The 24,496-nt window shown below is 40.0% G+C and overlaps 2 protein-coding genes across 6 annotated transcripts in view; one reads left to right on the plus strand and one right to left on the minus strand.

The window, feature by feature from the left end:
* Positions 1–1,189, minus strand: part of LOC124031955 (GRIP1-associated protein 1-like) — a 41,598-nt gene extending 40,409 nt beyond the window's left edge. For all 3 annotated transcript variants that reach the window (XM_046343813.1, XM_046343812.1, XM_046343811.1), the window contains exon 1: positions 611–1,189. In XM_046343813.1, coding sequence (XP_046199769.1) covers positions 611–652 — 42 coding nt within the window. In that variant the 5' untranslated portion in view covers positions 653–1,189. The remainder of the gene's footprint in view (positions 1–610) is intronic.
* A 3,218-nt stretch (positions 1,190–4,407) lies between these two features.
* LOC124031956 (tyrosine-protein phosphatase non-receptor type 18-like) lies at positions 4,408–19,684 on the plus strand. 3 transcript variants are annotated; one of them, XM_046343816.1, is made up of 16 exons: positions 4,413–4,637; positions 5,903–6,037; positions 9,247–9,355; positions 9,468–9,544; positions 10,081–10,176; positions 10,354–10,392; positions 10,530–10,598; positions 12,986–13,048; positions 14,667–14,809; positions 15,185–15,251; positions 15,412–15,489; positions 15,611–15,700; positions 16,693–16,778; positions 18,310–18,638; positions 18,848–18,937; positions 19,148–19,684. In XM_046343816.1, the coding sequence occupies exons 3-16, from the start codon at positions 9,298–9,300 to the stop codon at positions 19,219–19,221; spliced, it is 1,359 nt and encodes a 452-aa protein (XP_046199772.1). In that variant the 5' UTR covers positions 4,413–4,637; positions 5,903–6,037; positions 9,247–9,297; the 3' UTR covers positions 19,222–19,684. The 3 variants fall into 3 exon arrangements, with proteins under 3 accessions (XP_046199771.1, XP_046199770.1, XP_046199772.1); XM_046343815.1 differs by lacking the exon at positions 5,903–6,037 and having other exon boundaries at positions 4,408–4,637; positions 19,092–19,223; XM_046343814.1 differs by lacking the exon at positions 5,903–6,037 and having other exon boundaries at positions 4,409–4,637.
* Positions 19,685–24,496: the final 4,812 nt, after the last annotated feature.

Raw genomic sequence — 24,496 nt, forward strand, 5'->3', positions numbered from 1 at the left:
TAACGTTAACTGGTATCCAGTCCTTACACAGGCTGAAAGCTAACACTAGGCTAACGTTATCTGACCAAACCCGTGACCCAGCAAACAACTATAAGAAACAGCCATTCGAAATCATTATCTAACACGAATACAATAACAGATTCGTTGTTATTAAGATAACATCGAAGACCAGTGTAATTTCAAGATATCTAGCTAGCCAGCTGGCTAACTAACTAGGTAGCCATCCACACCGACTAGATAACTCGCAAACCAGTTAGTTGATAGTGTTATTAGCTAGAACACGAAACCACAATTCCATAGATTTGCATTGAATACTAAAATGACAGAGCCAAATGACCAAACATGTTAACTACCGGTTATTGGATTCGAAGAGCAATGAATGCAGATATTAGCTATTTAGCTAGCAGCTAGCTAGTTAGCTACATTCCTTGGTTGGAGTGTTGCCTTTGGCCTAGCTAGGGGAAGCTAGCTAGCTAGGTTGTGATGCTTTTGCCACTCAGTAGTTTAGCGCTGGACAGATTGATGGCCAGTCCAATTTTCAGGAAATACTCTTGAGGATCGCAGCATATTTCAAACAACTGGCATTGAAAACGGACAGGTTTCCGCCTACCTGCATTCGATGGAACTCCTCCTCTGATAGTGCCTGCGCCATCTTCACTGAAGAACTAGGAAGGACTCTGCTGTTAGTAGAGGTTTGATAGGAGTCGGTGTGGAGAAGTAGGCTACAATTTCAGCAGGTTAGCGTTTTTCGTCACAAATGTTGTTCTGGAGGCAGCTCTGCAGCGCACTAGCGGAACAGCTACAAAGTCCTACAATCTCATTTTAAACGGAACCACACCGCTAACACTAATGCCTAACCTTAAATTAACACCAAAAAGCTAATTTTGTTTTCATATATTTTCACAATATAGCTAATTTCAACTTTCCTGCTGGCCCATCTAGCGAAAATCGAGAGTTCTGCCTCCGGGGCAAAATTCATGCCAATAAACGTCAACCTGCACATTTTCATGTCATGCTGCATCCTATGGAAAACGCAGAGTAGTTGTATAGGGACATGTAATTTTATGGGACGACTTGGCTATTAAATAAGGGAGGGCCGCACTAACTATTTTCACTAGTCTAAACATTACACCATAGCCAGGTAATTGTCTTTGCAATAATCACACCTGTCCAGTAGTTGGGGATCAGAACCATAAAGCATAAATATGTAACAGCGTTAAGGTGCCTCTATCAGTGAATTACCATCTGATCTTGAGCTACGAGCTTACTGGTCCATTTGAATTAATTGTTTGTTTGCTTCGATTGTTTGCAGATATGATGAATGCACCTCCAACTGTTACCGACAATCAGAAACAGGAAGAGGAAGCAAGACATCTCACTCGCTAGTTTTTTCTAGTTCATATAGAGTGCATTCGGAAAGTATTCAGACCCCTGGGGTGGGGGGGGGGGGGATTCTCATCAATCTACACACAGTACCCAATCATCACAAAGCACAGACAGGTTTTTAGATTTTTTTGCAAATGTATCAAAAATACAAAAATTAACCTTCAGTGCTCAGACCTTTTACTCAGTACTTTGTTGAAGCACCTTTGGCAGCGATTACAGCATTGAGTCTTCTTGGATATGACACTACAAGCTTGGTGCACTTTTATTTGGGGAGTTTCTCCAATTCTTCTCTGCAGATCCTTTCAAGCTCTGTCAGGTTGGATGGGAAGCGTCACTGCACAGTTTTTTCAGATCTCTCCAGAGATGTTCGATTAGTTTCAAGTGCAGACTCTGGCTGGCCCACTCAAGGAATTCAGAGAGTTGTCCCGAAGCCACTTCTGTGTTGTCTTGGCTGTGTGCTTAGTGTCATTGTCCTGTTGGAAGGTGAACCTTCGCCCCAGTCTGAGGTCCTGAACACTCTGGAGCATGTTTTCATCAAGGATCTCTCTGTACGTTGCTTTGTTCATCTTTCCCTCGATCCGGACTAGTCTCCCAGTCCCCGCAACTGAAAAACATCTTCACAGCATGATGCTGTCACCACCATGCTTAATGGTAGGGGTGGCCAAAGAGTTCATTCTTGGTTTCATCAGACCAGAGAATCTTGTTTCTGGTCTGAGAATTGTTTAGGTGCCTTTTGGCAAACTCCAAGCGAGCTGTCATGTGCCTTTTACTGAGGAGTAGCTTCCGTCTGGACGCCCTACCATAAAGACCTGATTGGTGGACTGCTGCAGAGATGGTTGTCCATCTGGAAGGTTCTCCCATCTCCACAGAGGAACTCTGGAGCTCTATCAGAGCGGCCAACGGGTTCTTAGTCACCAAGAACCCGGTTGGCCGCTCTTCTCCCCCGATTGCTCAGTTTGGACGGGCGGGCAGCTCTAGGAAAAGTCTTGGTGGTTTAAGAATGATGGAGCTCATTGTGTTCTTGGGGACCTTCAATGCTGCAGGAATGTTTTGGTACCCTTCCCCAGATCTGTGCCTCGATACAATCTTGTCTAAGAGCTCTATGGACAATTCCTTCGACCTCATGGCTTGGTTTTTCCTCTGACATGCACTGTCAACTGTGGAACCTTATATAGACAGGTTTGTGCCTTTCGAAATCATGTCATATCAATTGTATTTTCCACAGTTTGACTCCAATACAAAAAGTTGTAGAAACATCTCAAGGAGATCCATGGGATCAGGATGCACCTGAGCTCAATTTCGAGTCTCATAGCAAAGGGTCTGAATACTTATATAAATATGTTATTTCTGTTTTTTATCTGTAATAAATTTGCTAAAATTTATAAAAAACTATTTTTGCTTTGTCATTATGGTGTATTGTGTGTAGATTGATGAGGATTTTTTTATATCCATTTTAGAATAAGGCTGTAATGTAACAAAATGTGTAAAATGTCAAGGGGTCTGAATACTTTCCGAAGGCACTGTAGGCTACAGCAATAGGTCCAGATGGCAAAGTGATGTTTTCCACGAAATTCATGCAAGCTGGGACAAGTGGGGTACAGAAGCAATCATTCAGCATTGAAAGCAATGCAGCTAAGCCTGATTTCAAGCAATAACGACACGCATATAAAAACTCAATTTGTTATAACTGGATAGCTCCTGACCAAATGTCATGAATTATATATTGAGTGCTATATTATATATTATAGTGCTATATACATAGAGAACATTGAACTGAACAAGGCCATGTCCATAACAACAGTTTGGCAAAATTGCATATAGAACCTTATAGTCCCAAGCTCTCTAAATATTCATGCCATAGTCACCAGTCAACTCCATTACACTCAAAAGTTACTTCAACTTTAACCAGTGAATGCTAGCGATGGCTAGCTATTCTACCTGCCTTAATGAGTGTTAGCACGCTAATAGAACACCTTGCACATGAAAACAAATATTTTATGCAATAGGGGTATGCAGTAGGTTGATAACAATATCAATAAAGTATGTTGTATCAGACATGTCAAACAACATTCCCAGCTAATGAGAAAATAGTCATGGTATTTAATTTAGAGAATGAACTAGATTTATCAAGGCAACCTTGACCGAAACTTCCTGTTTCGATTACAGCTGTCGCGATGTGTCTTTACTTTAACGGCATAAAAACTGGAAAATGCGGATTTTAGAATATTCGCATGAAAATCTTTCACCATTCACAGTGAAATTGACAATCATTTTCCCAGTCTGTTTAAATTTAAGCAGGCAAGTCAGGTAAATAAGGCCACCCGTTTTGAGTGTAACTGGTGTCTGTGAATCTGGACACAGCTATGGATAGGCTAGCCATTTTCCTGTATTATTGCGAGGCAAAAGAAAGGCACGTGCTGATGATGAGGTATCTTCTGATGCATTGAAGGTACAGTTACAGTAAACCATGCCTCGATATGCCTTCCCTAGTAGGAATAGGCAGTAGAACACCCATCTAAAACACTCGGGAAACTTCCGTGATGTTACAATTCCTGTTAGAATACAGAGGCTCTGAGTTCATATGGGTTTACGAATCCTCTGGCCAATGCAATAAACCGCATATGATATATATTTTTAGAACGTGTAAGGCTTATCAATCTTTCTGAAAATCTTATCAGGGTGCACGTTTTAGATTTCACTTATATTATAGGTCTAAATTAGATTAGTGTACTGATAGCCTGCTTGATAACGTTATGTAAAAATAAAACATTCGCCTATATTTAATTGTATAACTAACTTCATGATAAAGCTTTGAAAAAGCTTTAAATTATTTTTAAATATGCTTTAAATATCCTTGTTTGCAAAAAATAAATGCTATACATGTTTCCAGCTGTTGTAGTGTATTGGAGTTTATGTGAAAATGCCTCACCTCATGCCAATAATTAAGGCAAAGTAGCCTTCAATGCGGAAATTTACATGACTGTCCTATAGTGACAGTGACATGAGGGACGTTCCAAGAGGTACACGCGGAACTTAAAGGCTAATCATCGCGGTAGAGACGGGAGCGGCAAGGCGCTCTGCATTTGTCTCGAATTGTATTGATAGGCAAAAGCGGTCAACCACTGCCTGGCATTTAAAAAGTGAAATTGACATCCATAGTCGCGCAGATGGAGCACCTATCGAGGTTCGTGGGTCAGATGTCCTTGGCAGATGACAGCAGAGCGGAGGGCAACATCTCATCTGAGTATATTGTAAGTGGGAATTCTTGGTGTGACCATCAGCATAACTCTCTATTGTTAGTTTATAATTAATTCCCATATATAGACAAATAAGATCAGGCAATATTTTCAGATGTAAAATATATGATTTAGGGCATGTGTATTCATAAATTGATTGCAATCAACTGGTTAAAATAGGTCTAATGATGTTTTGTGATGTGCAACATGTCTATCACTGGTCCAGATGGGGTAAATCTGCAAGGTAGGATAAAGGAAAAGTAGGCTACTCAAATGTTTCCCCTGTAATAAAGCTGAAAATCATGTTGGCTCTTTGCTTTCTCTATAGTATAAATAAATGCACAATCTCGAATGTAGCCTATTTAACACAAACCTTTCAAATCAGTGGATTAAGTCTTTAAGGCACATTTAGAAAGAAGTGTACATAGAAGTAAACCACTAATTCAGTTTTATTTTGACAAAACACAGAATAGTGACATTTGCAGAAGTCTATTTACAGTTAAAGTCAGAAGTTTACATATACCTTAGCAAAATACATTTAAACTCAGTTTTCAACAATTCCTAACATTTCACCCGTGTAAAAATTCCTTGTCTTAGGTCAGTTAGGATCACCACTTTATTTTAAGAATGTGAAACGTCAGAATAATATTAGAGAGAATTATTTATTTCAGCTTTTATATATTTCATCACATTCCCAGTGTGTCAGAAGTTTACATACACTCAATTAAGTATTTGGTAGCATTGCCTTGAAATTGTTTAACTTGGGTCAAAAGTTTCGGGTAGCTTCTCACAATAAGTTGGGTGAATTTTGGCTCATTCCTCCTGACTGAGCTGGTGTAACTGAGTCAAGGTATTCTTTGGCTTGCAAGCCTCTCCCTTTTTCCTACAAATGTAGCAATGGTCATTATGGCCAAACAGTTATATTTTTGTTTCATCAGACCAGAGGACATTTCTCCAAAAAGTACAATCTTTGTCCCCATGTGCAGTTGCAAAACTTAGTCTGGCTTTTTTATGGCGGTTTTGGAGCAGTGGCTTCTTCCTTGCTGAGCGGCCTTTCAGGTTATGTCGATATAGGACTCGTTTTACTGTGGATATAGATACTTTTGTACCTGTTACTTCCAGCATCTTCACAAGGTCCTTTGCTGTTGTTCTGGGATTGATTTGCACTTTTCGCACGAATGTATGTTCATCTCTAAGAGACAGAATGCGCCTCCTTCCTGAGTGGTATGATGGCTACGTGGTCCCATGGTGTTTATATTTGCATACTATTGTTTGTACAGATGAACGTGGTCCCTTCAGGTGTTTGGACATTGCTCCCAAGGATGAACCAAACTTGTGGAGGTCTACAATAATTTTTCTGCTGATTTCTTTTTGATTCTCCCACGACGTCAAGCAAAGAGGCACTGAGTTTGAAGGTAGGCCTTGAAATACATCCACAGGTACACCTCCAATTGACCCAAATTATGTCAATTAGCCTATCAGAATCTCTAAAGCCATGACATAATTTTCTGGAATTTTCCAAGCTGTTTAATGGCACAGTCAACTTAGTGTATGTAAACGTCTGACCCACTAGAATTGTGATACAGTGAATTACAAGTAAAATAATCTGTCTGTAAACAATTGTTGGAAAAATGACTTGTGTCATGCGCAAAGTAGATGTCCTAACCGACTTGCCAAAACTATAGTTTGTTAACAAGACATTTGTGGAGTGGTTGACTCCAACCTAAGTGTATGTAAACTTCAGACTTCAACTGTAGCTACTGTAGGTTTTTGTTACATCTGAACCTCTGTTTCAAGATAGGTAGGCTAGTCATTTTGTTCCTCATTTAGGTTGCAAAGTGAGTTATCTATTAACACTAAGTCCACTAACATTTCCTTGTTACAGCACTGCCCTTTCAGCCCCACTGGTCCATTGTGAATTATGTCAGTGTCTTTTAATTTCCAGAGCCAGATTTTTATCAATAAACATGTTTATGTTTGTATGTTGAATCAATGACAACAATGACCAAAATAGTAATACAGGTGAACTCTTTTCTAAGTAGCCCAATTCAAGTGACAGAATGTGCAAAGTGAGAAATGGTGGTCACGTAATAATGTAATGATGTCTATTGTAGGCTGTGAAGAGACCTGTGTTATCACATAACTGCCCAGCCTTTCTTTACAGGTTCCACATTACAGTCGCTTAATACAGACATCTGTGGTGAAAAACAGACACCACAGGTTTTTATGTGTTTATTCTGATATTTCACCACACCCACGAAAACGTTTGCAAAATATGTGTAAGCAACCAATATTTTTTGTTGTTGACAAAGACAAGTCTATTTCCACTCAGGGGCCTTTCATTTCTCAGATACATGTATGAAAAAATAGCAAGCCATATTGATACTGTTGCGTGTCGTTGACTGTCAGCTACATTAGCTCCTGCGTAAATTGGATTGTGAGTTCTTGCACTAAGCTAAGGGCTTCTTATATGTTTCATGTGTAACATCTTAGATATCACTGTATGCAGTTGTGTAAAGTACTTAAGTAAAAATACTTTAAAGTACTACTTTAAAGAACTACTTAAGTAATTTTTATGTACAGTGGGGAGAACAAGTATTTGATACACTGCCGATTTTGCAGGTTTTCTTACTTACAAAGCATGTAGAGGTCTGTCATTTTTTATCATAGGTACACTTCAACTGTGAGAGGACGGAATCTAAAACAAAAATCCACAAATCACATTGTATGATTTTTAAGTAATTAATTTGCATTTTATTGCATGACATATGTATTTGATCACCTACCAACCAGTAAGAATTCTGTCTCTCACAGACCTGTTAGTTTTTCTTTAAGAAGCCCTAATGTTCTCCACTCATTAGCTGTATTAACTGCACCTGTTTGAACTCGTTACCTGTATAAAAGACACCTGTCCACACACTCAATCAAACAGACTCCAACCTCTCCACAATGGCCAAGACCAGAGAGCTATGTAAAGTCATCAGGTTTCAAATTGTAGACCTGCAAAAGGCTGGGATGGGCTACAGGACAATGGGCAAGCAGCTTGGTGCGAAGGCAACAACTGTTGGCGCAATTATTAGAAAATGGAAGTTCAAGATGAAGGGCCAATCACCATTGGTCTGGGACTCCATGCAAGATCTCACGTTGTGGGGCATCAATGATCATGAGGAAGGTGAGGTATCAGCCCAGAACTACACGGCAGGACCTGGTCAATGACCTTAAGAGAGCTGGGACCACAGTCTCAAAGAAAACCATTAGTAACACACTACGCCGTCATGGATTAAAATCCTGCAGCGCACGCAAGGTCCCCCTGCCCAAGCCAGCGCATGTCCAGGCCCATCTGATGTTTGCCAATGACCATCTGGATGATCCAGAGGAGGAATGGGAGAAGGTCATGTGGTCTGATGCGACAAAAATAGAGCTTTTTGGTCTAAACTCCACTCGCCATGTTTGGAGGAAGAAGAGGGATGAGTACAACCCAAAGAACACCATCCCAACTGTGAAGCATGGAGGTGGAAACAGCATTCTTTTCTGCAAAGGGGACAGGACGACTGCACCGTATTGAGGGGAGAATGGATGGGGCCATGTATCGCAAGATCTTGGCCAACAACCTCCTTCCCTCAGTAAGAGCATTGAAGATGGGTCGTGGCTGGGTCTTCCAGCATGACAATGACCCGAAACACACAGCCAGGGCAACTAAGGAGTGGCTCCGTAAGAAGCATCTCAAGGTCCTGGAGTGGCCTAGCCAGTCTCCTGACCCAAAACCAATAGAACGTCTTTGGAGGGAGCTGAAAGTCCGTATTGCCCAGCGACAGCCCCGAAACCTGAAGGATCTGGAGAAGGTCTGTATGGAGGAGTGGGCCAAAATCCCTGCTTCAGTGTGTGCAAACCTGGTCAAGAACTACAGGAAACATATGATATCTGTAATTGCAAACAAAGGTTTAATGAAAATTAATGACTTAAAAATCATACAATGTGATTTCTGGATTTTTGTTTTAGATTCCGTCCTCACAGTTGAAGTGTACCTATGATAAAAGTTACAGACCTCTACATGCTTTGTAAGTAGGAAACACTGCCAATTTTGCAGGTTATCGAATACTTGTTCTCCCCACTGTATCTGTACTTTACTTTACTCTTTATATTTTTGACTACTTTTACTTTTACTTGACTACATTCCTAAAGAAAATACTGTACTTTTTACTCCATACATTTTTCCTGACACCCAAAAGTACTCATTATATTTAGAATGCTTAGTAGGACAGGAAAATGTTCCAATTCACACACTCTTCGAGAGAACATTCCTGGTCATCCCTACCGCCTCTTATCTGGCAGACTCACTAAACATAAATGCTTCATTTGTAAATAAGTGTTGAAGTGTGCCGCTAGCTATCCTTAAATAAAAACTAAAAACATTTGTGCCGTCTGGTTTGCTTAATATAAGGAATTTCAACTTTTACTTTTGATATTTAAGGATATTTTTGCAATTACATTTACTTTTGATACTTAAGTATAGTTAAAACCAAATACTTTTACTCAAGTAGTATTTTACTGGGTGACTTTTACTTTGGACATTTCTCCCAAACTCCGCTTTCATGTGTTATGTTTTGTCTTTATTTGTTTGTAGAATATTCGTGCTCAGACTTCTGTCATCAAGAAAGATTTTGGCCTTACCACGATGGCGGGGGAACTGATGGAGAATGTAAAGAAAAACCGTTACAGAGACATTTTACCATGTAAGCACCACAATAGAGGCTTAAAAACTTGTTTTTTTAAACTCTAATTGAAAATGAGATTCTTGCTTAATATTAAACTTATCTGAACAAAAACTCATGTATTTTTATATAGATGACCAGACCCGTGTGCACCTGACTCTACTGACAAATGAGAATGATTTGGACTATATCAACGCCAGCTTCATTAAAGTACAGTATTGCTCCCATTTGTCAACAGTCCTATTTTGTATCATTATTCAGCTCAATCTGAAAGAGTCACCGAACACATCGATTGGCACCTGTGTTTTTCTGTTGCTTATTAGAAAAATTTGATTTCACTCTTTTAGAGGTGTGTTTCTTGACAGATTCCGCATTTGGTTAATGTTTGTCCCCATGAGACATTGTAGACAGGGAAGCCTATTTTTTTCCATCAAAATCCACAGAATGATTCAAGATTAATCAGTAATTAATTTGTTCACCCATATGTTTGTGGGCAAATGGACATCGTCAAATCAAAACCCAACCTTACTTCACCTGTTGTGACACACAGATGTTCCAAACTCCATTTTAGACCAGACTGACTTTGTGACCAAAATGATCCTATTTACACTTTGTAGTACATTTTGACACTAGAATCACTGTTTTTGACTCATATCGATGTCACATAGGCCATTTTCAAAGGGATTTGTTGTTTTTAAAAAGCAGTTGCTCTTTAAACTGATTGCTTTATTTAATCTCTCCTCTAGGGTGCAACAAAGACCAAAAAATACATAGCGACCCAAGGGCCTCTGAGACACACTTTGGTGGACTTCTGGAGAATGATTTGGCAGTATGATGTAAAGGTATGGAAGATCATTTTCAGCTTTATATACATGTAGTGCATCTTGTACAGTAGCTCTGTTTCCATATAATTTACTCTATTACCAAATATATATAGGAAAAAAATGACACTAAAAGATGAATAATGGGAGAATTGTCTCCATATCTTATGGTTGCCATATTTTCTCTCCCTGTTTTAGGTCATAATCATGGCTTGCAGAGAAATTGAAATGGGAAAAGTAAATGCCCTTTTAGTCACCTCTTGTTGAAAAAGGCACAGTGGGAGTGTAAACGTATTAGTGTACTGTAAGATTTATGAACTGTATGATTTTGATGCTTGTGTCCACTTAATATTTTATTCAATGTCTTTTTGTAGAAAAAGTGTGAGTGCTACTGGACTACTTTCAAGGAAACAACCCATTTTGGTCCCTTTATTGTGTCAAATGTAAGTGTTTGTCAGTATATCTTCATTATATTGTATGTAAATCACTATTGTAGCTGGAAACGGCATATTTTTTATGGAATATCTACATAGGTGTACAGAGGCCCGTTATCAGCAACCATCACTCCTGTGTTCCAATGGCACGTTGTGTTGGCTTTTTAAGTTTATTATTTTAAAAGGCTAATTAATCATTAGAAAACCCTTTTGCAATTATGTTAGCAAAGCTGAAAACTGTTGTACTGATTAAAGAAGCAATACAACTGGCCTTCTTTAGACTCGTTGAGTATCTGGAGCATCACCATTTGTGGGTTCGATTACATGCTCAAAATGGCTAGAAACAAATAACTTTCTTCTGAAACTCATCAGTCTATTATTGTTCTCAAAAATGAAATCTATTCTATTAGTGTCTAGTTTGAGAAACAGATGCCTCACAAGTCCTCAACTGGCAGCTTCATTAAATAGTACCGGCAAAACACCAGTCTCAATGTCAACAGTGAAGAGGTGACTCCGGGATGCTGGCCTCAGTTGTGCACCGGGGCCTCCCACTCCTCTTTCTATTCTGGTTAGATCCAGTTTGCGCTGTTCTGTGAAGGAAATAGTACACAGCGTTGTACGAGATCTTCAGTTTCTTGGCAATTTCTCTCATGGAATAGCCTTCATTTCTCAGAACAAGAATAGACTGACAAGTTTCAGAAGAAAGTTATTTGTTTCTGGCCATTTTGAGCCTGTAAATGAACCCACAAATGGTAACACTCCGTACTCAACGTGTCTAAAGAAGGCCAGTTTTATTGCTTCTATAATAAGCACATGTCAAGTGTCAGTTGTGCAGAGATGAGGACGGAGTCAGGCGCAGGACACAGAACTGAGTAAAATAACGTACTTTACTCAGAAAAAATAAACAGCCAATAAATCCACGCAGGGATAACAAACCCTAACACAAAAGACTAACACAAAACCAGGAACAATCACACACAAAACATAATGAGAACCAGAGGGTTAAATAGGGAAATAATAATAACGTAATGGGAACCAGACATAACAAATAACAAATCAAGACATAACAAATGGAAACAGAAACGTGGATCGGGGGCAGCTAGAAAGCCGGTGACGATGACCGCCGAACAAGGAGAAGCACCAACTTCGGCAGAAGTCGTGACAGCACAACAGTTTTCAGCTGTGCTAACATAATTGCAAAAAGGTTTTCTAATTATCAATTCACCTTTTAAAATGATAAACGTGGATTAGCTAACACAACGTGTCATTGGAACACAGGAGTGATGGTTGCTGATAACGGGCCTCTGTACGCCTATGTAGATATTCCATAAAAATACTGCTGTTTCCAACTACAATAGTAATTTGTGTTATGAACAATGTCTACACTGTATTTCTGATCAATTTGATGTTATTTTAATGGACAAAAAATGTACTTTTCTTTCAAAAACAAGGACATTTTGGCCTCCCGGGTGGCGCAGTGGTTAAGGGCGCTGTACTGCAGCGCCAGCTGTGCCACCAGAGACTCTGGGTTCGTTTGGCCAGTAGGGAAATCCTTGTCTCATCGCGCACCAGCGACTCCTGTGGTGGGCCGGGCGCAGTGCGCGCTAACCAAGATTGCCAGGTGCACGGTGTTTCCTCTGACACATTGGTGCGGCTGGCTTCTGGGTTGGATGGCGCTGTATTAAGAAGCAGTGCGGAGTGGTTGGGTTGTGTATCGGAGGACACATGACTTTCAACCTTCGTCTCTCCCGAGCCCGTACGGGAGTTGTAGCGATGAGACAAGATAGTAGCTACTAAAACAATTGGATACCACGAAATTGGGGAGGAAAAGGGGTAAAAAAAAACAATGACATTTGTTTTTTTAAACAATGACATTTCTAAGTGACCCCAAACTCTTGAACGCTAGTGTATGTGCACGGTTGTATTACTATTGATGAAATATGGTGTCTCTAGACAGACGGGTTGCCTCTCACACCAATGTTCCAGTGTGCACATAGTGCTGTTGCCCTATAGTCTTCTGAAACTATTACTGAAGAGTTCCATTTTTATCTAACAGCCTCCAGAGATGATTTGTCATTTCCTGTGAACTAAGGGGCGGCAAGGTAGCCTAGTGGTTAGAGTGTTGGACTAGTAACCGCAAGTTCAAATCCTTGAGCTGACAAGGTACAAATCTGTCATTCTGCCCCTGAACAGGCAGTTAACCCACTGTTCCTAGACCGTCATTGAAAATAAGAATTTGTTCTTAACTGACTTGCCTAGTTAAATAAAGGTTAAAAAAAGTGTACTCTATTTTGTTATTTCATGGCACTGCACATTGACCCATTTGTTGTCTGCATGGAACACGGGGATCTGTTTCAGGAAACACTAGAAAATGTTTAGTGAAATGTCTTTTCCAGTTTCAGGAATCCAGCCCAAATGAGGAAGTAGTTTTCCGCGCTCTGACAGTGAGATATCATGAGGTAAGTGTCCAACTATGAAAAAGGGGAAATATTGTTTTATTTCTGTGCAGCACTAGTTACACAATTCTTCAAAATGGTTGAATTTAATCAGTATCTTCCAACAACTGTTATTCACTTTGGATAATCTCACATTGTTTGTAAATTTCCAGGTAGTTGAATGAGGGAGCCAGTGAAGTAATCTGCCCGACCAAGCAAATTAGCAGTATTTACATTTACATTTACATTACATTTAAGTCATTTAGCAGATGCTCTTATCCAGAGCGACTTACAAATTGGTGCATTCACCTTATGACATCCAGTGGAACAGTCACTTTACAATAGTGCATCTAAAAATTAAGGGGGGGGGTGAGAGGGATTACTTATCCTATCCTAGGTATTCCTTAAAGAGGTGGGGTTTCAGGTGTCTCCGGAAGGTGGTGATTGACTCCGCTGTCCTGGCGTCGTGAGGGAGTTTGTTCCACCATTGGGGGGCCAGGGCAGCGAACAGTTTTGACTGGGCTGAGCGGGAGCTGTACTTCCTCAGTGGTAGGGAGGCGAGCAGGCCAGAGGTGGATGAACCCAGTGCCCTTGTTTGGGTGTAGGGCCTGATCAGAGCCTGGAGGTACTGAGGTGCCGTTCCCCTCACAGCTCCGTAGGCAAGCACCATGGTCTTGTAGCGGATGCGAGCTTCAACTGGAAGCCAGTGGAGAGAACGGAGGAGCGGGGTGACGTGAGAGAACTTGGGAAGGTTGAACACCAGACGGGCTGCGGCGTTCTGGATGAGTTGAAGGGGTTTAATGGCACAGGCAGGGAGCCCAGCCAACAGCGAGTTGCAGTAATCCAGACGGGAGATGACAAGTGCCTGGATTAGGACCTGCGCCGCTTCCTGTGTGAGGCAGGGTCGTACTCTGCGGATGTTGTAGAGCATGAACCTACAGGAACGGGCCACCGCCTTGATGTTGGTTGAGAACGACAGGGTGTTGTCCAGGATCACGCCAAGGTTCTTGGCGCTCTGGGAGGAGGACACAATGGAGTTGTCAACCGTGGTGGCGAGATCATGGAACGGGCATTCCTTCCCCGGGAGGAAGAGCAGCTCAGTATTTGCTCCTCATAGAGTGAAACTGAGAAAAATGAATTAAAAGTTGTTTTATTGTTACTATGAGGTTATTTTTTTATTAATATTGACCCTGACCCCTGACATGACCTTTGACCCTAGACGGCAGTTACTGCCTTCTTGCTTGGTACACCCACTGGAATATATATATATATATACATTTTTTTACACAAACTTGTGTTAATATATTTATTTGTACGTGGTTGTCAGTGTCATATAGTTTGTATCAGTAAAGAATAATAAATAATACCATGGTACACCGTGGACACCAGTCCAAAGCTCAGTGAAACCAAGGTAAAAGGCAGTAACTGAATTGAGTGATGGCAGTTACTACCTTTTTCCAGTGACTGTAAACATAACCCCCCATTTTCCCCATAACACAACACAATGTAGGCAGGATATTTGTCCACATGATAAAGCATATATTTAATGTATACATAATGTCAATAACTAATTTTTGACTAAATGTGCAGTTACCGTTCTTTTGCTTGGTAGGGTAGTAATGCAAACCATGTTTTGTGCTAGGAAACACGGAAAATCTCTCAATTCCAATACACAGCTTGGCCTGATCATGACGTTCCATACACCGTTTATGGTATTTTAGGAATGATGGATATGGCTCGCAAAGACCAAGGAAACAACACTAGCCCTGTTCTCATCCACTGCAGGTTTGTTTGTCTCCTACTCTACAGTACATTTGATACAGCACAGTCCAAAATGCCAAGCTGTCATTACTGTCTGCCTGGTGAGCTTTTTGTGCTCTGAGATGTAATGATCATGCTCAGACAGATTATGATCCATATGCCCATTAAAATCCATCCATGCACATCATTTAATGTTGTTTATCACGAGGCCACATGTACTCCTTGAGCTCAATGCATTTTAATGACAAAATTTAAATGAAGTGAGAAATGTTAAATATTCAGGACCTGATGTGGTCCGTCGACTCGTATGACTTATGTCCATGTTGTGGCCGTCTGTGGTTATGTTCTAGTGTTACCAGAGTGATAAATGAAGCAGGTATTTTTCTCTTCTATTTCCAGTGCTGGTTGCGGAAGAACAGGGGTGATTTGTGCCCTGGATTATGTTCACGATCTTCTTGTCACAAAGGTATTACTACTTATGTTCAGGACAGTATATTGATGGCATCCTTTAGGGAATTGGTTTAACAAAACATTTGTATGCTGCACCGATGAATAATAAGACAAGAACAATACAAAGTGTAAAAACGATAAGTGAGTGTTTTGGTAAATCCATGTTTCCACACCAGCAAATTGAAGAAGATTTCAGTATCATGAAGATTGTAGTGGAACTAAGGAGTCAGAGGCCATCAGCAGTTCAGACAAAGGTATTTTATTATCAGACAGAATTTAATATCAGATCAAAATTGTTTATTTACATCTATGTGTTATAGTACATACTGAAATACTCTACTGTGGAAATAATATTTTTCCCATCTCTCCACTCAGGAACAGTACCGGTTTGTGTTTTCTGCCGTGGCTTCGATGTTTGAGAAGGCTTTACGGTCAGCTGAGAACAACTCCCAGAATCTCACCAAGGTAAGACAGAAACTGCTACTTTTGTTCAACCATAGTATAATGTTTTTGTAATTGCTATTTCCAACCCCCAGGTGTTAGCCTTTCTACAACACAGTATTCAGCACATGCCATACTGGTATTCATGGTCAAGCAAGCTTTACTAAAGCAATGACATGAGAGGGCATGCAGTATTATTGTCAGGGTTGGGTAGGTTAATCTAAATGTAATCCATTGCATTTACTAGTTACCTGTCTAAAATTATAATCAGTAATATAATTTTTGGATTACCCAAACTCAGTAATGTAATCTGATTGCTTTCAGTTACATTTGGATTACTTTCCCTTTAAGAGGCATTAGAAGAAGACAAAAAGGATCCATCAAACCCATTTGGTGTGTTATTATAGTGGTCTCTGACTTGTGGTCAGACTCGCTCAGGTGGAACAAATTTAAACTGGCTTCTTTTGTCAATGCTTTTATCAATTGTTTCCCCCCACAAACATCCTTTCTGAATTTAAAAGTAATCCAGTAAGTAATCATATAGTTTTTCAAAAGTATCTGTAATCTGATGACAATATTTTTGCCGGTTACGTAACCGACTACAGTTAGTTTTTTGTAATCAGATTACATGTAATCAGTTACTCCCAAACCCTGATTATGGTAATCATTGGCATGTCTGTGATGCAGTCAGAAAGCTGCATGAGATCAAAGCTTATACAGTTTGAAAATAACTTCAGCTGCCAGTGTGTGAGTTTTTCTGTGACAAAAACCCATTGTGTCATCCATTTCATCAGATCATACTGTATTACACTTCTCTCTGAGATTACAATGTGATGCGTTGAGTTAGGAAAAAAATAGAAATGTTAAGCAGGAAACATCCAGCCTGCATGCTTCCTCGATATGTAGTGCTGGCACATTAAAATAATTTTTCACCCATTTTCAGACAGAGCAGCGCCTGAACATGAGAGACAAAGTCCTATAACTCTCTGATGTACTGTTGATTTTGTTCTGAATAGAGTAACCAACCTTTATATGATGGTGTTGCATCTGTGAAGACATCTCCACCAACAACATCAGCCAGCGCTCAGACACTTGCAGAAAGGTAAGAGTTCATGAACTTTGAAACAAATTATTTTCTCTTCAGTGGAGGAAGGGGAGGACCATCCTACTCAGTGAATTTCTTTTTTTTAATAGTGAAACATAAAAATGTTGTACTTTTTAGATCAAATTATACTAAATATATCACCAAATATATGTTACCAAATAACTGATTAAAACACATTGTTTTGCAATGAAGGTCTACAGTAGCCTCAACAGCAATCTCACAATCTCAGCACTATTGTGTAGCTGGAGGACAGCTATTTTCCGTCCTCCTCTGGGTACATAGACTTTAATACAAAACCTACAGTAGGAGGCTCATGGTTCTCAACCCTTTTCGTAGACTTACACAGTAATTATGACAACTTCCGTAGGACGTTATTTTTTTCTTCTTAGTTTACCTTTCACTTACTTAGCTAATGCTGCTAATTTAGCCTACTCAACAACCTGAGAGAGAGGAATGCTATTTATGTTAGGTAGCTGACTAAAGCTATCCAACACTGCAGCTCTTCCAAGTAAAGGTAAGCATTTATAAATGTATTGCCACCGGGGCCCGCCAGTATAACTGCTAAACTGCTTGCTGTACACTATACTGTGTGATTGTATTACACACAATTACAACAACAGTTGTGACTTTAATAAGCAGCCTGAGTTAATGATATCACAGTAAGGTGCTCAGACACAATGGGGGAAGTTGACTCCGGTTGATCGAGATGGAGAGTTTTGAGACAAGGGAAGAAAGAATGCTTCCTGTTTTGTTTAAGTGAGTTCACAGTCTTCTATTTTAGTTTGCAGTACAATAGTTTTATGTTTGTGAGCTTTACATGATGGGTGTGTAGAGTATGACGTTTAAGTGTACGTAGGCTTATCAACACCAAGTTATGTAGTACTATTTCATAGTAGTTGATTGTTACAATATATACACACCTTCCTTGCCTTGACAGTTAAGCAATTAGTTGGCTACATTGAAATATGTACTGTACATTGAAATACTGTGTTGTGGTACACATTGATGATCTTGAATAAAATATGACTTTAATCCAGTTAGCTTTAGATGAACATTTAACAGAACTTTAGGACACAACGTCCTTATGATTAATGAAGCAGAAGGATTCCACCATGCTTGTACTACTAAACATTCATCATGTTGCAGAGGAAGTGACAAACTGGGCTGTTAAACTTCACTTTCACACCGTCTCTTCCTCCCTCCCATATGTTAAACTGCTACTGAAAATCCCTCAGCTCGCATCACAGGCTTAGAGAAAAATTATCTATTTCTCTGTAAACAATAATATAGTTAGTAGGAAATCATCATGGTAAAGCTGCAATTCCTTATCAATCTCAATTTCTACTATCCGACTAGTAAAGATCCGCTGTAGATGCTCCAAAAGAAAACAGACTTGGTAATGAAAATCCAGTCTCTTATATAATAGGCATGACCATCTGGTGTGTAGGCTAGAAACAACAAGGCTATATTTGTACCTTTTTGCTTTTCGCTGTTTGTGTGAATTGATATTGATATCTACTCCTTTTAGATATTCTAATGTGCAGTACAGAGCGCATCGGCCTTGTCAGCAAAAGATGAATGACGTATATGCCGTGGTCAACAAGTCCAAACAGCTCCCGCCACCAGCCTCTTCCACCGCCCCTCTGGCCGCTCTCCATCACTATGACAACGAAGAGCTGGGCGTCCCAAAATGCCATGTCGGTGCTCTTTACAGCATGGTCAAGCCCAAGAGCAGGTGTCTTCCAGACAAACCACTACCAGCTGTCTCACCCATATATGACACAGCCGGACTAGCCAATCACAGGCTAGCTGAGGCCTCGGCAGGGGAGGACCAGAGTGGCTATGAGCTGGTCGCAGGTGAGAGAATTTCAGGGCAGTGTTTGGAGACCAATGTGAGGCCAGCTATGGTTTTGTTTGTGTCATCAGTGCCCTGCACAAAATATTGCAAACTAGATCTAGTGACCAATACTTTCAGATTTCTTGAAAGTAACAATTCCTTGACGGCCATGTTGAACTGTTTATGTGGAAAATGTCTTACGGGTTCTTCTCGTTTGCTTTTTTTCTAGCTGATCGTTATTCCTCGACCGAAGATGACTATGAGTATGTCTCAAATCCCATCAAACGCATGACCAACAGCTGCACTCCTAATAGCATGGGTGAATATCTGCTTGTCTTTCTAATAATGTTGTCCAATGTCATATACTGTATCTAAAGCCATTATAGCTACCCAATGTAATATCCATTTCCTCAGAATCTCATGAGTAAAATGATTGCGACTGGATGTCAAAACAAGGCTATGTCATCTGTTAGATGCACTTGCAGGTGTCTTCAAGTAATTCCAACCACACTTCTCAACTTCCCCTCAGAGTTCAACTGTCGCATTAAAAAACCCAAAGGGCCTCGGGATCCCCCGGCAGAGTGGAGTCGTGTGGAGAGATGACATAGCAGCCATATACCAGGCTTGGACACATCTTTACTCATTCATGTTTGACAAGCAATGGGAATAGGCTTTTTATTTATTTTTACCTCCTGTGAACATCTGCTGTATGTGATCACAGAAATAAATCTATCTATTTATCTATCTTTTGTAAACCCATTTGAGTCCGTATATTTTTCAGATCTTGTGATTTATATTACTGATGAAAGAAAAAACTATATTAAACCACTTTCAATTCTGAGACAAGTATTGGTTTTGAATACCATTTACTGATTGAAATGCAGTGGTGTGATTGTAGTAACCAACAGGTGGCACTATAGTAACAGGAGATAATTTGTTTTTTTTCCATTATTGATGTTTCAGGTATTGTAAAATGTGTTTTCACAGGTAGACTCATGCTTTATTGCTTTGATGTCTACTAATTGCTGGTAACAAGGACTTACAATAAAGACAACAATTTCTTCAAGTTTCTTTGAAATAAGTCTTTGTATTAGCCCTGTGTACCACACAATAATTGCAGTGTACATGTAGATACAATAAATGTTCTTGTGATCACAGTAAAAACTGTGTACTGTACTGGAAAAGAGTTTGTTGAACATTCTGTGCAGCTTTGAAGATTGACCTCTTCAAAGCTATGTTTCAGTCACAGAAATCAATCGAAAGCCAGCTTCTTATACGAAGAAATGAACATTTGTGTATCTTCCAGATACCAAGCTAATACTCTGTCTGCAGAAAACTGGGAGCAGTCTCTGGAGATCAAGTCTGCAATACACTTCAATATCTATCCAATTATAGCCACTGGTTTCAATGTGTGGTCCTATGTCATGTTCCTATAGAAACTTGCCCACAATAACACATTTTTTCTACCCCACCATGGAGACCCAATGCTGGGAGGAGCATCAGAAAGAGTGAGAGTGTATTGGATTTAGGCAGGAAAAAAAGAGACACTTGAGGGGGTGTTGCTAATGACCACTCCATTTTCTAGTTGGCAGAGCCTGTGGCATGTCAGGGGTTTAAACTCCGCTGGATGGCTAATCCCATTCAGCAGATGCTAATGTGAAATGAGAATCTAATGACCTTCTGCCATGGCTTCTCAACCCAAGCCTCCAGCTATCTCATAGCAACCCCTCACTCAGCTTCACACACACATTCAAATGCACTAAAGCGGAATACATATTTAGACCTATTCTGATATTTATTTGCTGGTGTGTCTGATGTATCGACAGCTGATATCAAATCTCCCTTTATGGGATCAATAGAATCTCGTCCTAACAGAAACTCATAAATAAATCAGAACATGATGTGCCTCTACATCGTACAGTAACTGTCATACTGAGTGGGACGTATTTGCTTTGTGTGCAAATACATCAGAGAAAGAAAAGTAGTTATCTGGATAGCATTACGTTAAAATGCCACAAGTTCTATTATTTGTATCAGTTTATTCAGTATGGATGTGGCAGAAGCTATTCTATTTCGTCTAAGTGGGTCATTCTGTGGTTGATCTCTTAGGATTGTTAATGTTTCCAGTGAGTAAAATGCAGATTAGGTGTAAAACTGCTCTCCTAAGACACATTTTTCATGTTATTACCAAGCTAAATTTAAATAGTCAACCATAGCCTGTGGCCATTGTGTAAACTACAGACACAGAGTGTGTAGGGTAGGCACTTAGAAATGGATCCTGGCTTGTTTAGTCTTTTTTTACGGGCGGAAAATTATTGATTGGTCCATATCTTGCATCTGATCTCATTACCCATCTGTTTTCTTGCTTCAATTGCTATTCAATACATTCAGAGAAATCCATTTTACAGTAAGACCTTTCCTATCTTTTAGGTCATATCAATGAAAATAAATCCATATCCATATGAATAAAGAAAAATAACATGAATCCAATTGCACACAGTGTTGTTCGGTACGAAAATGAGTGTGAGGGAGAGGGAGGGTGAAGGGTGAAGATTACAACATCAACTCTGGCCTTTGTGAATATGTGTGTTGGCATTGAATGAATAGGGGTTTTGGATGTATATTGCTCTGAGCTGCTGAGGGTTAGAGCCAGAAGGTAAGTAGTGGGATGAAGGGGCGAGAGGGAGTTGGGTTGGATCGGTGTCAAAGTGCTGTAAGACAGGAGGGAGAGAGGGGAAGAGGCTGGTTTCAATTAAATACCTGGCAGGACTGGACGCTCAGTAGTTTGACTCTGGTGAAAAGAGGCAAGAGTTCAATAGCTGTAATGAAATCCACATAATGACATTATGACACTTCCAGACCCACAGAAAGTCCAATGGATTACATCATAGCTACAGAATGTGTAGTGAGTGACAGTGCACCTTTAAAGGTCCAATGCAGCCGTTTTTATCTCAATATCAAATTATTTCTGAGTAACAATTAAGTACCTTACTGTGACTGATTTCAATTAAAATGATCCAAAATAAACAAAAAAAGCTTCATAGCAAAGAGCAATTTCTCAAAGAAGAATTTTGCTAGGACTGTCTGGGATTGGTCTGAGTTGGGAGGGGAAAAACTGAAAACGATCTGTTATTAGCAGAGAGGTGTGCAACTCGTTTTCTTATTGGTCTATCAACTAGGCAGGCCAAAACGCAATCCCACCAATACATGCTGACATTTCCGATGCTATTTTCGAACAGCTCTTACACTAAAAGGACATTATCATAATTTTCAAAACATTATTCCAACCTCATAGTGTGAAAATATATATAAAATACAGGAAAATCACATTATTGACTGCACTGGGCCTTTAAGGATTGTCTCATACAGTGTCTGGGCAACATACAATGTTTTCCTGTCTTAGTGTCTTTGTCAGTTCCCCCCTAGACTTCAAACTGTAATGTAAATGTCACCATCACTGGGTATGTTTATTGATTAATACATTGATATGGGATTAAGCTACAGGCTAGAGGCGAGTGTCGAGTTAACTGAATTATCTCCAGTTCAGTTTGAGAATGCCTATGAGTTGGATTCTCTGGGGCAAAGAGCTGGGGTGTAGGAGGTTTGGGAGTGTACAATGATTACAGCAAATGATGCTGGTAGTGCAGCTGGAACTGTGGTTCAAATGTATTATACTCCCCCTGAAACATATACATACTGTGTTCTTTCTCCCTCCCTTTATCTCTCACTTTCTCTCTTACTTCCTCTTTAACTTTCTCTCTCGCTCACGTTCTTTATCTCTCTATCTCACTCACTCATTCTCTCCAATCACAAAGTACGTCTCTTTCTGAAATTGCAGAAGTGGGGGGATGGCACAGTGAGTGTGCTGCGTGGCAGTGGCTTTGCTGATGCAGCTCCAAGACTTGGGGTGTTGGCTCAAAGAGGGGAAAGGAGACCACAGGCATGCATGAATTTGAATTCAAGTGGAAAGGCCTGTGTATCAGTGAACAACAGCTGCTTACCAAATTGCCACTCAACCCATCACTGATACCAGCCATTACCTACTGTCCATCTACTGTGATGCCCTGAGCATAGGCCATCTTTATTGATCATCGTACATAAGTATGGCCATACACTTCATACTACTATTATCTCTATATGAACAACAATATTTTTTTTCTCTCGAGCCTATTAGTATTACCACATACACTAGTATTCACAATATCACTGTATACTGTAAAATACTGCTGTGTTTACTGTAGATTATTTTTGGCATCTCATGTTTTGAGTTTTACTCAATATATTGCCACAAGCAATTTCATGTCAATCAAGTAGAAAAATGCATGGAGAACTTTCCCAGATATCTATGCAGCATTTAATGCAAACTGAAAAGTCATTTCCCCCCTGGAATATCCCACCGACTGGAATAATGTAAATACTGCTGTTGGGGCACAGCACAAAAAAAGTGTTGCTTAGCAACCGTTTCAGCTCCATCTTGAAGTTTACTTATTATTTTTTTGCAATAAGATAAAAACAACACAATGGAAATTGTACACTCTTGTAAACTGCAGTTATATAATGCACTATGAGAAGCAGCTATATAGTGCTTTTCTGTATTTTTACTGTGTATCGCCATACTTGATAAGTGTTCTCTCATGTCACATTTTAAGAGTTTGAGATCAGTTGTTTTCCATTACGAACCCAAGCAATCACACACAGTTGAAAGAAAATTAGCACATAAACCGCTGCATAAAAGGCCTAAAAATACATCTTTACAATGAAACAGGACTACTGGCTTGATTTTTAACGAGAACCTTCATGAGATACAGGCGCAAACAGTCAAATTGACCAGTTTTCCTTTCCACCTCGCTGTGGTTAAGGGAAGGAGGGGGCTCTTTGTGGTCTGGATCCTCTAAACTACACACATGATTTCACAAACAGCTGCAGTGGCTTATAGGGGCCAGATGTGAGGCTCATGGGACTAAAGCTGCAGTGCTGTGGAGCCTGGGGACCGGCCTAACCGCCCAGCAGTCAATAGAAAGGGGCATTGTCATGCATGCTGCAACCCTTGTTATGGTGACTTGAGCAAATTAACAGGGAGTAGGCATCAATTTACACATACATTCCTCCTCCGTAATAGTAACATTTTCTGTTTGCCAAGTCTCTCTCTCTCTCTCTCTCTCTCTCTCTCTCTCTCTCTCTCTCTCTCTCTCTCTCTCTCTCTCTCTCTCTCTCTCTCTCTCTCTCTGTGTAGTTAGGTTTAGGGTTAGGGGTTAGGGAAAATAAGATTTTGAATGGGAATACAATTTTTGGTCCCCACATGGATAGTAAAACCAACGAGTGTGTGTGTGTGTGTGTGTGTGTGTGTCATGAACATTTCAAACTTTTACAACCTAAAGCCCCTGATGTGAGGGTGGTTATGCCACACAACAATTAGAATTGCCTGTGTTACAAAGATACACATCTGGGGAGCGCTATTTTCAGTTTGATCCTTGGAAATGCAAATTGCCATCAACTTTTTGGGTGGTGTGAAAATAAGATGCAATGATAGGTGAACTCGCAACAGTAACTACAAGCATGGTTTTCTGTGAAATGAAGAAAGCTTCACATCTTGTGATTTTGGCTGAAGGCAAATAGTTTTGAAATTGTGATGACTGCAAAAACAGCACAACTATTGGGGACAAGAGGGTGTGTTGTGTTAACATGGAAATATATACTGTAGGTAGGCTTCTGTACCAGCAGAATATTCTAGTGCAGCTGAGCGTTTGGCAAAGACTGACTGGAGCAGAGCTGGGGATGACATGTTGAGTTGTTTTATTGATTAAATGACCCAAACATATATTCTCTCAGTGCAATAAAAAATGTTGTTCTCTAACCCTGGAGACATTAGACAACTTGC

Source organism: Oncorhynchus gorbuscha, linkage group LG03 (genome assembly GCF_021184085.1).
Source record: "Oncorhynchus gorbuscha isolate QuinsamMale2020 ecotype Even-year linkage group LG03, OgorEven_v1.0, whole genome shotgun sequence".
Lineage (NCBI taxonomy): Eukaryota > Metazoa > Chordata > Actinopteri > Salmoniformes > Salmonidae > Oncorhynchus > Oncorhynchus gorbuscha.

Excerpts from the sequence above, each read along its gene's own strand:
- LOC124031956 (XM_046343814.1), top strand. The coding sequence starts at position 4,554 with ATGGAGCACCTATCGAGGTTCGTGGGTCAGATGTCCTTGGCAGATGAC. Across the intron at positions 9,545-10,080 it reads TCAACGCCAGCTTCATTAAA|GGTGCAACAAAGACCAAAAA; the intron begins GTACAGTATTGC and ends TCTCTCCTCTAG. Across the intron at positions 15,701-16,692 it reads ACTCCCAGAATCTCACCAAG|AGTAACCAACCTTTATATGA; the intron begins GTAAGACAGAAA and ends TGTTCTGAATAG.